The 17,726-nt window shown below is 49.8% G+C and overlaps 1 protein-coding gene across 1 annotated transcript in view; it reads right to left on the bottom strand.

The window, feature by feature from the left end:
* The window catches only part of PRKCI (protein kinase C iota), a 154,350-nt gene extending 136,865 nt beyond the window's left edge, over positions 1-17,485 (bottom strand). The window contains exon 1 of the mRNA XM_075340636.1: positions 17,063-17,485. Coding sequence (XP_075196751.1) covers positions 17,063-17,142 — 80 coding nt within the window. The 5' untranslated portion in view covers positions 17,143-17,485. The remainder of the gene's footprint in view (positions 1-17,062) is intronic.
* Between the last annotated feature and the right edge of the window lie 241 nt (positions 17,486-17,726).

Here is a 17,726-nt window from a genome sequence, read left to right on the forward strand (position 1 = left end):
TGCTCTCCTGCATACACTATTGGATGGAGGATGCTGAGCCTTGTAGTTCGACAGCTGCTGTCTGCTCTCCTGCATACACTATTGGATGGAGGATGCTAAGCCTTGTAGGTCTGCTCCCCCTGACTCTCCCTCCAGCATCTAGTCCTGGATGGAGCATGCTGAGCCTTGTAGTTCTGCAGCTGCTGTCTGCTCTCCTGCATGCACTATTGGATGGAGTATGCTGAGCCTTGTAGTTCTGCAGCTGTCTGCTCTCCTGCATACATTAGTGGAGAATGAATAACATATTGAAGGAAATGACATCAGACCTTTTTTTTTTTGTTAACTGATAAACGCATAAAGACGCAGTGAGCAAAAACACAGCAAAAAACGCACCAAATCGCGGCAAAACACGCGCGTTTTTTTTGCCGCGGGTGCGTTTTTGTGCGGTTTTTGCCGCAAAAACGCACAAAAACGCAGCGTCAAAAAAACGCAGTGTGTGAACCTAGCCTTAGAATGTTAGAAAGCCCACAGAGGCGTACTAACATGCTACTCAATGCACAGTCAACAGTGCTGACGCACGCATCTGTGTTTTCTGAATGCTCGGCATTTCCAGTTATGCGCCGTAGACCTCTCTGAAGCCGGGATGCTTTCAACCTGCTGCATACTGCGCATAACCGGAAGTGCCCGGCATTCAGAAGTGCGAATAAAGGTATGCGCGTCACCGCTGGTGATGCTGAATTGAATAGCATGTTAGTACACCCCTGTGGGCGTGCTGCCATGCTAGGAGGGCGGACTAGTCGGGGGATATAATACCCTTGGGACTAGTCCCTGCACTCATTAGCATAAGATAAAAGATCTTTAGATATACTTTATCTATGCCAGTGTATACAGGGACATTTCAGCAGGGATTAGCAATATGCACCCAGAATCACAGTACTTGACAGGTTGCCATTAACCAGATACAAAAACTGCAATATTTTTCTGTTTAGCAAAGTGGAACATCTGGTTTCCCAACTGATGTAACCCCAATCACCAAATCCATGTGAAGAGTCCTTAAAATGTATACTAAATTCAAATTATGGAGAAAAAATACAAGATGCAGTGTTTTTACTTCCTCCGCCTTCTCCTGGCAAGGGGTAAGGCTGCTTTCACACCTCCGGTTTTAGCAGTGCGGCTAAATTTGGCTCTAAAACCTATGCAATGGATGCGGCGAAAAAAACGCATCCTTTGCATAAGTTTTTACATGCGGCCCGTCCGTTTTTTGCCGGTTGCGGGACGCTACTGAGCATGCGTAGTGCAAAAAAAAAAAAAACGCATGAGGCGGCCTGCATGCATTGGAAAAAGCGTCGCATCGGCCAGATGGCACGTTTTTTTGTCCGGCAAAAAAAAAACGCAACGTCGCAATGTTCCATCCGGCCACCGCATGGGGGTAAATATGCCGCATCCGGCAAAAACTGGACCGAACGCAAGGCCATGCGGCACGATCCGGCACTAATGAAAGTCTATGTGGAAAAAACGCAACCGGCGGAAAAAAAACCAAAACGTTTTTTCTGCAAAGAGCCGGATTGTGCCGCACAGGAAAAACCGGATGTGTGAAAGCAGCCTAAGGAATCTATAGATTTGTAAAGTGAGAATGTGGACTGATGAATTCATACTATCAGTAAAATCTGAGGATACGTACATCCAGCATATACTGAATGTAATTCTCACCTAGGAGCAGGACTAGCTATATACTTGACTGCAGCCCCTGAATGGCATCTGTCAGCCTCTTATAAGCGGGGTTAGTGCTCTCATTCTGCACTGGTTTCTCCACTACAGTAAATGATGGTGGATCACTAGGTTATGCCATCAATTTCTAAGCGGTGGGAGCTGGACTGCCCTGACCACTAACATTCCTCATAGTGAAGGGGCCGCTGATAGTCCCTTTACAGCATTACTCTAAGCTGCCCACTGTAAAGAGAAACTGCCAAGGAATTACACTCATTTTCATTTTTGGGATTGGTGGTCACGCCAGAGGCTGAATCCTCACTGACCAGAATGTTATTTCATTTAATTATAAAATGAGTACCCCTATGAGACGCTCTATCAGAGAGCTGAAGACCAGGTCTGTTCACCCTTTAACCCCGATGTCTCAGAGCTGCACTAAATGTCAGAATTCACACATAACATCTTGCAATGTGTCCTTCATGCGCTTACACTGTGTATTTCCCAATCGTTACATTGTCTATTTCCCATCGCCTATATAGCATAAATAATTAAATATATCCCACAGAGGGGTACGAAGCATATTACTTAGCATCACTCTTCGAGAGCTCATTAATAAGAATATATTTTTTCATAGAAATGACCCAGAATATAAATTAGTATACATGCAACGTGTAGCAGTATGTTCACACTGTGGCCATTTAACAGACAAAACCTAACACACAAACAAAAGGAAGCATATATCCCACACAAAGTAGATACGGTGTTTCTCCGCTCTACGAAAATAAGACCGGATCTCATATTTTTGATCTAAAAGAAGGGTCAGGGGTAATTTTGAGGAGATGTCATATTTTTTACCTATGAACAACAATCCATATTTATTCTTGAACAAAAAAAAAAAAAAAAAAATCAACATTTTGTCAGGGCCCGACAGTCCGTACGCCTGACCAAATTCTTACACTATTTACAGTATTTCTTTCCCCCACAGCAGGGTGTAGCACTAATCACCCAACACATCACACTTACAGAGATCATTAATAAGATTATATATAGTCATCACATTCCTCTAAAAGTTTCTTATTCACCCTTTTCTGCTTCTAAAAGTACCGTATTTTTCGTTTTATAATATGCACCCCCAAATTTAGAGATAAAGGTTGAAAAGAAAATTTTTTTTAATGAGGTCCGTCTTATACTCTGGTGGTGTCTTACGGGATGGGGTGTGGCAGCGGTGGTGGAGCAGGGTCACAAAAGGCAGGGGAGATGCTGGAGTAGGGCGATGCTGCAGGCGCTGTGGTGGGGGCTGTACTGGCTGTGTGGAGGAGCAGGACAGTGTGGAGAGTGTCCTAGATGCTCTATTGGCGGTGCGGGCTTCAAAGAAATGGCGCCAAGAGTCAGTGCGGGCACAGATTGAGCTCTCAGGTCAACGAAAAGCCAATATCTCATCTGCGCACACAGCACCTCCGGGTGCCATTTTCCTTAAGTCCGCTGCCGGGAGATTAATATGCCGGAGGCGTTACGTGCGCAGATGAGATCTTGAGCAGAGAGCTCCATCTGCGCACACCCTGATTCCGAGCGCCATTATTTGAAGGCAGAGCATCTGAGACACCCATCACAGAGCTCTGCTCTATACAGCCACTGCACAGCCAGCCGCCCCCCCCCCCCACACTGCACAGCCAGCCGCCCCCCCCACACTGCACAGCCAGCCGCCCCCCCCACACTGCACAGCCAGCCGCCCCCCCCACACTGCACAGCCAGCCGCCCCCCCCCAGTGCACAGCCAGCCGCCCCCCCCAGTGCACAGCCAGCCGCCCCCCCCAGTGCACAGCCAGCCGCCCCCCCCCCCGTGCACAGCCAGCCGCACCCCCACACTGCACAGCCAGCCGCCCCCCCCCACACTGCACAGCCAGCCGCCCCCCCCCCCACTGCACAGCCAGCCGCCCCCCCCACACTGCACAGCCAGCCGCCCCCCCACACACTGCACAGCCAGCCGCCCCCCCCACACACTGCACAGCCAGCCGCCCCCCCACACACTGCACAGCCAGCCGCCCCCCCACACACTGCACAGCCAGCCGCCCCCCGCACACACTGCACAGCCAGCCGCCCCCCCCACACACTGCACAGCCAGCCGCCCCCCCACACACTGCACAGCCAGCCGCCCCCCCCACACTGCACAGCCAGCCGCCCCCCCACACACTGCACAGCCAGCCGCCCCCCCCACACACTGCACAGCCAGCCGCCGCCCCTACACTGCACAGCCAGCCGCCGCCCCCCCCTACACTGCACAGCCAGCCGCCGCCGCCCCCCCCCCCTACACTGCACAGCCAGCCGCCGCCCCCCCCCTAGACTGCACAGCCAGCCGCCGCCCCCCCCTACACTGCACAGCCAGCCGCCGCCCCCCCCCTATACTGCACAGCCAGCCGCCGCCCCCCCTACACTGCACAGCCAGCCGCCGCCCCCCCCCCTCCCACATTGCACAACGCCCATTCTCAACCTCCCGGTAAGCTAGATTCGGATTTTAAGACGCACCCCTCATTTTCCTCCTAAATTTTTGGAAGGAAAAGTGCGTTTTATAATCTGAAAAATACAGTATTTACCTGCATATTTCGGCATCAGGCTCCCCCCCCCACCCCAAAAAAAAAAAAAAACCCACCATAAACAATGTACATATTTGTATTGTCACAGACTGTGCATTAATATCCAGATTTATATGCCTCTCGGGGTACATACAGTATATTATGCTACCTGCAACAGATGCCATTTGTGGTTGTAATCCAACATCCATTGCGTTTTATGTCTAAAAGATATTTTTACTAAAAAGGCAAGCATGCACAAGGTCATGACAATTCTTCTTCAGGCAGGACATTCATAGAGATGTGCGACACAATTTCTCACAGACATTCCAAAAATTCACAAGACTTACTGAAGAGGAACAAAAATGCAATAAAACAAATACTGGAAGCTGTAAGTCCAGATCTGTCACCTCTGCGTGCCTCCGCAACTGTTCCATGTTTTTAAATTCTCCACAGTTTTACGCATAAATGCGATAATACATTTTGATCTACAGTATACTATTTAAAGTGGGGGTTTGGGGAAATAAAAATGACTGCAAAAAAACCTCAGGCTGTTTAAAAATAACAAAAAAACAAACAAACTGCAGTGGTTAGCACTATTACTTTAAAGTACTGGGGTCCTGGGTTAAAATCCCACCAAGGACAACATCTGCAAGGAGTTTGCACGTTCTCCGTGTATTCCATGGCTTTCCTCCCACACTCAAAAGACATACTGATAGGGAATTTAGATTGTGAGCCTCAATGGGGACAGTGATGACAATGTCTGTAAAGTGCTGCGGAATATGATGGTGCTATACAGTATATAGTGCTATTCAGTACATCACCAAAGTGAGTACACGTCTCATTTTTGTGAATATTGTACTATATCTTTTCATGGGAAAACAGAAGATATGACAGTTTGATACAATGTAAAGTAGTAGTCAGTGTCCAGCTTGTATAATAATGTCAACTTGGTGTGCCCTGTAATTAACACACCACCATTAATGTCTACACCGCTGGTAGCAAAGGTGAATACACCCTCAAGTCAAAATGGCCAAATTGTGTCAAAAGTGTCAATATTCTGTGTGGCCACCATTATTTTCAAGCACTGCCTTAACTCTCTTGGGCAGGGCATGTAGGTCACTATACCATCACAATAGCCACTGGAATCCTCTTCCATCCTCTATGGTGACATCACGGAGCTGGTGGATGTTAAAGGGAACCTGTCATGAGAAATGTCCCCTAAAACCTCACAGATTCCCCCTCTGCAGCTCCTGGGCTGCATTCTATAAAGGTCCCTGTTATGATTGTGGCCACTTTCTGACCTAAAAAAAGTGTTTATAAAGTTGTACCTTTTTTGCTTCTGATTCTGTAAATACGTCCCGGGGGCGGGCTGCCTGATGGCCGTTAGTCTGCCCCCTGGTCCTGTATGCCGCCCCCCTCGCTGATTACAATAATGCTGGACGCCGCCCCCTGCTACATCCATCGCCGCGCATGCCCAGTGCCCATCTGTCGGGGATGAGCACTGTGCCTAGCGTCACCGCTGGTGACGTGCACGCAGGGTTAAGATTATGGGCGGTGCTGTGATGTTTATTCCTAAGCAACCGCCCATAATCGCGGGGGCCGCGCTTGCCCCCTCGGCCTGCTTCGTTCTGCGCAAGCGCGCTGCTGCTGACCCCCACGTCACCTCCTTCCCATCTTGCCCCGAGGCAGGAAATAGATGGGAGGAGCGGTGACTACACCGATCAGGAGGAGACGCGGAGATCAGATTACCAGCAGCGCGCTTGCGCAGAACGAAGCAGGCCGATAAACATCACAGCACCGCCCATAATCTTAACCCTGCGTGCACGTCACCAGCGGTGACGCTAGGCACAGTGCTCATCCCCGACAGATGGGCACTGGGCATGCGCGGCGATGGATGTAGCAGGGGGCGGCGTCCAGCATTATTGTAATCAGCGAGGGGGGTGGCATACAGGACCAGGGGGCAGACTAACGGCCATCAGGCAGCCCGCCCCCGGGACGTATTTACAGAATCAGAAGCAAAAAAGGTACAACTTTATAAACACTTTTTTTAGGTCAGAAAGTGGCCACAATCATAACAGGGACCTTTATAGAATGCAGCCCAGGAGCTGCAGAGGGGGAATCTGTGAGGTTTTAGGGGACATTTCTCATGACAGGTTCCCTTTAAAGACCTTGCACTCCTCCAACTTCAAGTTGAAGATGCCCTAGAGATGATCAATAGGGTTTAGGTCTGTAGACATGCTTGGCCAGTCCAGCACCTTTACCTTCAGTGATCATCTTGAAGGTGTGTTTGAGGTAGTTATGTTGGAATACTGCCCTGTGGCCCAGTTTCCAAAGGGAGGAGGATCATGCTCTGCTTCATTATCTCACAGTACACGTTGGCATTCATGGTTCCCTAATCTGTAGCTCCCCACACCCAGCAGCACTGATGCAGCCCCAAACCATGACACTCCCACCACCATGCTTGACTGTAGCCAAGACACACTTGTCTTTGTACACTCCTCATCACACACGCTTGACGTTTCAGATATTGGTCTACACACAATATGTACGGGGAGGTGTAGGAGGAGCGGGAATAACCTAATACCGTCCAAATGAGAAAGGTATCTTTTTTTCAGCGACTTGATGATTAAGACTTGGGCTAGGTCAAATTTTTTTTATATTTGTCACCTCTAGCCACCCAAAAACTTTAATTTTCACTTCTGTGCAACTTTATAAACCTTAATCAAGTATTCAAGATTACTACTGAGAGTGCAGTGGCTTTTCTCATTTACACAGTAAATGAAATAAAGTTTATTAAATTAAATGTTTATCTTGGTCTCATCAGACCACAGGTCCTGGATCCAGTAATCCACGTCCTTAGTCTGTCATCAACAAATTGTTTGCGGGTTCTCTTGTGCATCATAGTTACAAGAGGCTTCCTTCTCGGAGGACAGTCATGCAGACCAATTTGATGCAATGTGCGGCGTATGGTCTGAGCACTGACAGGCAGTCGCCCCATCCCTTTAACTTCTACAGTAATGCTGGCAGCACATGTACATCTATTGTGAAAAGACAACCTCTGCATATGATGCGGAGCACTTGCACTCAACTTTTTGGTGACCATGGTGAAGCCTGTTCTGAGTGTAACCTATCTTTATTAACCCCTTCAGCCCTCGAGCACTTTCCGTTTTTGCTTTTTGTTCCCCTTCTTCCGAGAGCCGTAACTTTTTTTATTTTTCCATCAATCTTGCCATGTAAGGGCTTGTTTTTTGCGGGACGAGTTGTACTTTTAAATGAAACCATAAGTTTTACCATATAGTGTACTGGAAAACGGCAAAAAAATTCCAAGTGCGGAAAAATTGCAAAAAAAAGTGTGATGGTACAATAGTTTTTGGGATATTTTATTCACTGTGTTCACTATATGGTAAAACTGATGTATCTATGTGATGCCTCAGGTCAGTGCGAGTTTGTAGACACCAAACATGTATTTTCAACGCCAACGCCATTTTCCAAAACCCGTAGCGTTCTCATTTTTTGGAATCTGAGGCTCAGTGACAGCTTATTTTTTGCGTCTCGACCTGACGTTTTTAACGGTACCATTTTTGCGCAGATGCTACGTTTTGATCGCCTGTTATTGCATTTTGCGCAAAATGTGCGGTCACCAAAAAACGTAATTTTGGCGTTTGGAATTTTTTTGCCGCTACGCCATTTACTGATCAGATTGATTTTATATTTTGATAGATCGGGCATTTCTGAACGCGGCGACACCAAATGTGTATATTTTTTATTTTTTTTAACCCTTTAATTTTAAATGGGGTGAAAGGGGGGTGATTTGAACTTTTAGGTTTTTTCATTTTTTTTTTAAAACTTTTTTTTTTTTATTTTACTAGTCCCCCTAGGGGGCTATAGCGATCAGCAATCCAATCGCTCTGCCCTATCTGATCAACAATCCAATCGCTCTGCCCTATCTGCAGATCTCAGCTACAGAGCTGAGAACTGCAGATTTGGTGCTTTACTTTCAATGCCGGCTGTATTCCGGCATTGAGAGGAAGTGAGTCATGTTAGCTACAGGCATCACCACATGACCCTGTGCTACCATAGCAACCACCGAAAGTCACGTGATCATGTCACGTGACTTCCGGTGGGGGCGGGGTAAGTGACTGTCATGGCGGCACGCATATACATATCGCTGCCAGATTTTTGCAGCGAGATGTAAGGGGTTAATGGCCGCGGGTGGAAGCGAATCCACCCGCGGCTAGCAGGCACAGATCTCTGCTGTTGAAAACAGCTGATATGTGCGCGGATCGCCGCCGCCTGCCCGCGGCAGGGCTTAACGGCACACGATCCATGACGTACCCAGTACGTCATGGGTGGTTAAGGGGTTAAACCACTGCATGGTCTTGATTTACACCATGAAACAGATCTGCAGTATGGTGGCCATATTTCTCTAGAGCAATAATTCTTTTTTTCAGATCCTCAGAGAATTCTTTGCCATGAGGAGCCATGGTGACCTTACAGTGACCAGTATGAGATACTTTTGTTGCCAGTGGTTTAGACATTAATGGCTGTGTGTTGAGTTATTTAGAGGGCATCAATTTTACACCGTTAGGCTATGTGCCCACGCTGCGGAAAATTAGCGGAATTTGCCACGATTTTTTCACGGAAATTCCACGGATTTTTTAAAAATCCGCAGTACAGCGAGTCCCCAACCATTTCTATGGCATTTGGGGACTGCTGTGCCAAGCTGCATTTTTTTCCGCAGCGGAAATAATGCAGTATTTCCCTGCAGAAAAATCTGCAGCATGTCAATTATTCCTGTGAATTTCTCCGCAGGGTCCCATACTTACCTGCCTTGATAGAAGACAACGGAGTCACTTTCTCCGTCCGGTGCACAGGAGCACGGTGGAGCCGGGTACAGGAAGGAAGAGGTGGGCGGGGCCTGCACAAGCTCCAGTCATGTGACAGCTGGCGCTAGTTCAGGCCCGCCCACCTTCTCCTGTGCACAGTGCAGACACGGCCACTGGAGAGAAATGCTGCGTGATGGAGGTAAATATGAACTCCCGATCACTCAGCACTTGTTCTGCATTGAGGATGCAGTGCCGAAGCCATGGTACTGTATCTTCAATGCAGAATGACCGCAGCATATCCGCAGGACATTCCGCTGTGCATCTGCAGCATGTAAACAGACAAGTTGTGTAAACAAGTAAAAGTTGTGCTACGGTTTTCTGGGAGCTCCTGCGGAATGTCCTGCGGATATAACCGCAGGACACGGTCCCCGTGGGCACATAGCCTTATACAAGCTGTACACTGACTACTACTTTACATTGTATCAAAGTGTCATATCATCAGTGTTATCCCATGAAAAGATAAAATATTTACAAAAATATGAGGTGTACTCACTTTTGTGATACACTGTATAAGCAACACAAATAAATAATAGAGGCTCATCCTGCTAATCCTGTCTCAAACCTTGACAAACTGGATTTGACACTACAGCCCATCACTGAAACAGATGTGATCAACATTAGCCACTGATTGGCTGCCAGGGCCAGGAAGCATAGATCAGCAGGGACCGGAGGAGCGGTACAATTGTATGAGATCAGGGAGGTAGAGTACTGATTTTTTTTTTTTTATTCTTAAATAATTTTTATTCCTTACAAGTAAATTAACTCAAATACAATTCTGAATGAGGCCTAAGCTGCTTTTGACTCTTTCATCCCTCGCTGATATATACAGTCATGGGATTTAGGTAAAATGGAAGACCTACCGATAACCACGATACGCAGAGCTTAGTAAACGGCAGCAGATGCCGACTGAGCAAGTGAAGACTGTCCCTAGCCAGCTGCTATGAAGGATTGGACCAGGACAGCACTAATTGGGGACACAGAGGCGCCAACACAAATATTGCTCCTTGCTATTTACCACTGTGTGAAATAAGGCATGATCTACATTGATCTTATATGACATGAGAACAGTCCAATAGTGTCCGCACCTGTCCCACTCGTGTGTTTGGTATGGATGCTATTGGTGTGCACAGTAGTAAAAGTCCAGTAATGAGGGTCAGTGGGCAGGTGAAATGCAGATTGCCAACTAGACATGTCCTGTAAAGAAAAAACATAGGCAACTAGAGATAAATCTGTATTAGGGTCTACTTCACATCACTTCAGGGGATCTGTCGCAGATATGGGCCAAAATACAGCAGCATGAGCTGATAAAAGGCTGGACACGGACATACAGCCAATCACCCCCATTGGGGCGTCTATCAGGCGACATTGATTTCTGTCTTGCCCTTTGTGTTCCCTAACTAAATCTGAACATTTTCTACATTGTATCAGCTCAACATTTATCTCCATAATGCTTCCCTGCACAAGTATTTTTCTTATAGATTTAAAGAGGAAATGTGACAAAAACCAATATGTTGCCATGTTCTAGTGCCTCACCAATACATGTGACTTTTTCCTCAGTAGCAGTCACTGAGGTGCCTTATCGCAGCACACAGAGCTAGTGGAAGTGTTCCCTACAAGCAGATCACAGGGCATCCCGCTCCAGACACTGCAGAAGTGAATCAATATACACCGCGTGCAAAATTATTAGGCAAGTTGCATTTTAGAGGATTTTTTTTATAATTAACAACTACAGTATGTTCTCAATCAACCCAAAAGACTCAAATACCAAAGCTTAATGTTTTTGGAAGTTGGAGTGGTTTCTTTTTTTTAGATTTGGCTATCTTAGGAGGATATCTGTTTTTGCAGGTAACTATTACTATGCAGAATTATTAGGCAACTTAATAAAAACCAAATATATTCCCATCTCACTTATTTTCACCAGGTAAACCAATATAACTGCACAAAATTTAGAGATAAAGATCTGACATGCAAAAACAAAGCCCCAAAAAATTAGTGACCCATATAGCCACCTTTCTTTACGATGACACTAAACAGCCTACCATCCATAGATTCTGTCAGTTGCTTGCCTCCCAGACACTGTTCCGAGAGGTGTACTGTTTTCCCTCCATGGAGATCTCACATTTTATGAGGGACCACAGGTTCTTTATGGGGTTCAGATCAGGTGAACAAGGGGGCCCATGTCATTATTTTTTCATCTTTTAGACATTTACTGGCCAGCCACGCTGTGGAGTAGTTGGATGCATGTGATGGAGCATTGTCCTGCATGAAAATCATGTTTTTCTTGAACGATACAGACTTGTTTCTGTACCACTGCTTGAAAAAGTGGTCATCCAGAAACTGGCAGTAGGTCTGGGAGTTGAGCTTCACTCCACATCCTCAACCTGAAAAGGTCCCACAAGTTCATCTTTGATGATACCAGCCCATATCAGTACCCCACTTCCACCTTGCTGGTGTCTGAGTCGGAGTGGAGCTCTCTGCCCTTTACTGATCCAGCCTCTGGCCCATCCATCTGGCCCGTCAAGAGTCACTCTCATTTCATCAGTCCATAAAACCTTTGAAAAATAAGCCTTAAGATATTTCTTGGCACAGTCTTGACATTTTATCTTATGTTTCTTGTTGAAAGGTGGTCGTTTTTCAGTCTTCCTTACCTTGGCAATGTCCCTGAGTATGGCATACTTTATGCTTTTTGATACTCCAGTAACGTTGCAACTCTGAAATATGGCCAAACTGGTGGCAAATGGCATCTTGGCAGCTTCACGCTTGATTTTCCTCAATTCATGGGCAGATATTTTGCACCTTTTTTGCCCAGCACGCTACTTGCGACCCTGTTGGCTATTCGCCATGAAACGCTTGATTGTTCGGTGATCATGCTTCAAAAGTTTGGCAATTTCAAGACTACTGCATCCCTCTGCAAGACATCTCACAATTTTGGACTTTTCAGAGCCCGTCAAATCTCTCTTCTGACCCATTTTGCCTAAGAAAGTTGCCTAGTAATTAAGCACACCTTATATAGGGTGTTGATGTCATTACACCACACCCCTCCTTATTACAGAGATGCACATCACCTGATTTACTTAATTGGAAGTTGGCTCTCAAGCCTATACAGCTTGGAGTAGGACAACGTGTATAAACAGTATCATGTGCTCAAAATACTCATTTGCCGAATAATTCTGCACAGAGTGAATATGTAAATCATGAACATGTTCGGTCCTCCAGAGTGAGGGGCTATTATCTAAACTCCACTGTAGCAATAATTAGAGCCCCTCTATTGAATTCCTACAAACAACACCCGTCATGCCATATTCATCAGATGACTGAAAGGATGTCCAATAAGAGGGTCCACTACCACCACGAGAACAAGGGTGCTGCACATAACGAATGCAGCACCCTTGGATTATTTCTGGATCTGTTTTAGTGGCTGAATGTGGCTCTTCCTATTCTAGCAGTAGTGTTTGTACATTTGCAGGCTCTTGAGACAGCAGTTAGGAAACATGAGATGTGGAATGTCACTTTTTTGACAATACACTTGCACTAAAAGTTCTGACATTTTCAGACCATCCCATTCTTTAAACCTGGATTTACAGTGATCCCGTCCTAACTTCCTGCATATGCTAATTGTACATAGGGGCAGGGTTCTTGTACATTTCTCCTGGAGTAGTCTGATGCATATTTATCACCATTATCATGGAGTCATATATTTATGCAGTATTGTGGAGAAATACAATGTTACTTAGATGACATGAGTAGCAGCTTCTCCTATGGTAATTATTTGAACAAAGAGGTACCCGGAGGTCCCCACCACATATATGCCAGTTAGGCTGCTTTCACACTACGTTTTTTAACATGCGTCATGAACTTTTTTAACGCAAAAACGGATCCAGTGCAAATGCGTTTTCATTTCAATGCATTTGCAATGGACTCGCGTCAACATGCGTTCACATGCGTTTGAGTGCGTTATAGTGAGGATCCAGCGACTTGCAGTTTTTTTTACTTTTTTCAAAAACGCTACTTGTAGCGTTTTTGAGCTGCGTCCAAATACTGCAAATTGCTGGACCCTGACTATACTGCATGCAAACGCATGTGAACGCTGGCATGCTGATAGACAGGATCCTGCTTGCTCTACTGAGCATGCCCAGAACCAGTCTCGCGTTATCAGTCTCTCTCTCCCCCTTCCTCTCTCTCCCCCCCACCTGAGAGCGGCAGACGCTCGTAACCAAGGTAAATATCGGGTATCCAAGCAAAGCACTTCACTTAGTTACCCGATGTTTACCTTGGTTACCAGCGTCTGCAGGTGTCAGATGCCGGCTCCCAGTCTATCACGTTCAGTTCCCCTCACTCCCGATCACATGACTCCAATGCCCGCCCATAAGCTTCAAGTGGCAGGATCCTGCAAAATAACATGCGTTTGCATGAGTTTTTCTTTGTAAAAACAGAATCCACTTTTACAGCAAAAAACGTTCATGACGCATGTTAAAAAAAAAACAAAAAAAAAAACGTAGTGAAAGCAGCCTTATATTGCTAAATTCTCCAGCAGAGCCCGCGCCACCCCAGGGATAATCGCCGGCAGAGCCTGCGCCACCCCAGGGAAAATCGCCGGCATAGCCCGCGCCACCACAACGCACTCTTCTGCTGTGCTCAAGCTTCGGCCAGCAGACTGCAGGGGGCCACCTCTGTGATCTGCTCCCTCTTGTCTTCTCGACCATCCGTCTACACCAGAGATTCAGGAGTGGCGCCTACTATGCTTGGCTGCTGAAGCTGCTGCCAAACATCCATCTACTGCTCTACTGGAGCCACAGGGTGAAAACATTTACTACATAGGTGAGTGTAATGTTATATATGTCTTGTCTAGTGAGTAATACAATATAGAATATATACCGTGTACATTAGACACTATATATAAATATATTACATCATACATAATATAGGGGTTAATACTGTATAAAGGGAGCTATATGGAGGCCCATCCTGTATATAGGGGCTATGTGTGATCTCATACTGTATATAGGAACTATGCGAAGGCTCAACCTGCACATAGGAAGCTATGTAGGGGCTCATACTGTATATAGGAAGCTATGCGAGACCTCATGCTGTAAGTAGTGAGGTATGCTAGGGCTCATCCTGTATATGCGGGTTATGTGAGGGTTCATCTTGCATATAGACAGCTATGTGGAGGCTCATCCTGTATAAAGGAGCTATGTGAGCCTTCAAACTGTATATTCAAATTATGTGGGGATCATACTGTATATAGGGGGGCTGTCTGAGCTCGTCCTTTCTATACATACTATGTGAACCTCATACTTACTATAGGGGTGCCGTGTGTGGGCTCATACTGCTAATAGGGAGATGTCTGTCTGCTTAATTCTGCTCAATATTAAATGATACTAATAATATAAAATAATTATATGTTAACATTGAGCGGAATTAATTTCAGCCTATAGATTAGGCCTCCACAACAGTTATGGTCTCTCCTGTGGCCCCTCGGGAAAATTAATTGCCCAATCCTGCCCTATTACGTATAGCGCTGTACATAAAGGGGAACAAAAAAAGTGAGTGTCTCTTGTTTTCTGTCTGCAGATGTGCATCAGAGCACTTATATGTTAATCACGTGAGCTATCATATTAGCTGCATCGGATGCTGGGGGAAGGCATGCCATATAAACTGTCCGGGCCCTGGCTGCTCTTATCATGCAGAGGTCTGTGTGACTCAGTGTAAGCCCAGACCGCTAATGCCCAGATTGGCCGCATGTCTCCCAGCCTGAGCCTCTTGTATTGGGAGAGCTGTGGCCAGTCTGTGCATTAGGCACGGGTCACACTGGCATATGTATAGCATACAATGATGCTCTAATTCGAGAGCGCTAGATGCGATATGCTACTGCCACTCGGCTCAAACTCTACTGCGAGTGTGAGCCAAGTGTCATTCACTGTGCCCCGATTCTCCCACATGGTAGAATCAGATCACAAGCGCAGAGAAGATGGAGATTAATTTCTCCATCTTCTCCTATCTCGGCGCATATCGGACTGCACTCGGATGACATCTGAGTGCAATCTGATGTTTCACACACACCCATAGATGTGAATGGGTGTGCGTGATCAGAGAGCATGCAGTGTTTTTTGTTTCTCATGCCAAAATAGGATGACAAGAAAAAAAAAACAAAAACTGCTGATTGGCACTGCTCCTTAGTATAACATTGACATGATGGCCACTTGAATTGGCAAGCGTCACCCCAGAGCATCCTCCCCCCCGGCGGAGCCCGCGCGCGCTGCCCCACAGCTTCCTCCCTAGCGGAGCCCGCGCGCGCTGCCCCACAGCTTCCTCCCCCGGCGGAGCCCGCGCGCGCTGCCCCACAGCTTCCTCCCCCGGCGGAGCCCGCGCGCGCTGCCCCACAGCTTCCTCCCCCGGCGGAGCCCGCGCGCGCTGCCCCACAGCTTCCTCCCCCGGCGGAGCCCGCGCGCGCTGCCCCACAGCTTCCTCCCCCGGCGGAGCCCGCGCGCGCTGCCCCACAGCTTCCTCCCCCGGCGGAGGCCGCGCGCGCTGCCCCACAGCTTCCTCCCCCGGCGGAGGCCGCGCGCGCTGCCCCACAGCTTCCTCCCCCGGCGGAGGCCGCGCGCGCTGCCCCACAGCTTCCTCCCCCGGCGGAGCCCGCGCGCGCTGCCCCACAGCTTCCTCCCCCGGCGGAGCCCGCGCGCGCTGCCCCACAGCTTCCTCCCCCGGCGGAGGCCGCGCGCGCTGCCCCACAGCTTCCTCCCCCGGCGGAGGCCGCGCGCGCTGCCCCACAGCTTCCTCCCCCGGCGGAGCCCGCGCGCTGCCCCACAGCTTCCTCCCCCGGCGGAGCCCGCGCGCTGCCCCACAGCTTCCTCCCCCGGCGGAGCCCGCGCGCTGCCCCACAGCTTCCTCCCCCGGCGGAGCCCGCGCGCTGCCCCACAGCTTCCTCCCCCCGGCGGAGCCCGCGCGCTGCCCCACAGCTTCCTCCCCCCGGCGGAGCCCGCGCGCTGCCCCACAGCTTCCTCCCCCGGCGGAGCCCGCGCGCTGCCCCACAGCTTCCTCCCCCGGCGGAGCCCGCGCGCTGCCCCACAGCTTCCTCCCCCCGGCGGAGCCCGCGCGCTGCCCCACAGCTTCCTCCCCCCGGCGGAGCCCGCGCGCTGCCCCACAGCTTCCTCCCCCGGCGGAGCCCGCGCGCTGCCCCACAGCTTCCTCCCCCGGCGGAGCCCGCGCGCTGCCCCACAGCTTCCTCCCCCGGCGGAGCCCGCGCGCTGCCCCACAGCTTCCTCCCCCCGGCGGAGCCCGCGCGCTGCCCCACAGCTTCCTCCCCCCGGCGGAGCCCGCGCGCTGCCCCACAGCTTCCTCCCTAGAGGAGCCCGCGCGCTGCCCCACAGCTTCCTCCCTAGAGGAGCCCGCGCGCTGCCCCACAGCTTCCTCCCTAGAGGAGCCCGCGCGCTGCCCCACAGCTTCCTCCCTAGAGGAGCCCGCGCGCTGCCCCACAGCTTCCTCCCTAGAGGAGCCCGCGCGCGCTGCCCCACAGCTTCCTCCCTAGAGGAGCCCGCGCGCGCTGCCCCACAGCTTCCTCCCTAGAGGAGCCCGCGCGCGCTGCCCCACAGCTTCCTCCCTAGAGGAGCCCGCGCGCGCTGCCCCACAGCTTCCTCCCTAGAGGAGCCCGCGCGCGCTGCCCCACAGCTTCCTCCCTAGAGGAGCCCGCGCGCGCTGCCCCACAGCTTCCTCCCAGAGCCAGTTACATTTTTTAATAAACCACCTCAACAAGTGGTAGCAGGACGCACAGCTATGTGTCACTACATAGGTGTCTGCCCAGAATCCATGTACCATGCCATGCTGTGCTGCTGGTGCCAGTCGCCTGTGCGAGGAGTCAGTGGAGCAATGAGGGTGCACAGAAGAATCCCCCCGGCCAGACACTGCCCCCAACACTCACCCTTTGAAATACGCCTTGACCCGGACTTGGTGGGAGTTCTCGGCGGGCTGGGACATGGTGCTGTCCCTCTGTGTCGGCATGTCCTCCAGTGGTGCAGCTCTCCGCGCCCGCTGTGCCCCTCACACACACTCCCGGCACAGCACAGTCCTGCGGTCCTCGGGCCTCTCTCCCTCCTCACTGCTGTTCCCTGTCCCGAAACCTAGTACAGCCGGGAAGACCGTACCAACTAGCAGACATCCGGGGGCGGGGCGTGCCCTGCCCTGTGCACAGCCTCAGTGTGGGGATAGGTAGAGAGGCGGTCACACGGCGTCATGTCCCCTCCTCACCGCACGGACAGCCCGAGCACACGGCGCCGCCCGCCCGCCCGCCGTCTACTCAGCGGATATTACGTCCTGGCTCTACCTGGTTCAGCCACAGGTCACGGCTTGTGCCGGGGACGAGGGGCTGCTGTCCACGGGTGGGCACGGCGTCAGACCCGCGTGGTGTGAGACACGTGACTGTGCAGACCATGCAGTGTGTGACACAAGAGGGAGTTCTGGGATTTCCCAACTCAGGAATGTCCAGAAATACCACGAATACTAATTACTGCCTCATTCTGCTGCTGGTCCTCCTGAAGTGATGACCCCTGCAGCCAATCACGGGCCTCAGTGATGTTCGCATATAC

This window comes from Anomaloglossus baeobatrachus, chromosome 3 (genome assembly GCF_048569485.1).
Source record: "Anomaloglossus baeobatrachus isolate aAnoBae1 chromosome 3, aAnoBae1.hap1, whole genome shotgun sequence".
Lineage (NCBI taxonomy): Eukaryota > Metazoa > Chordata > Amphibia > Anura > Aromobatidae > Anomaloglossus > Anomaloglossus baeobatrachus.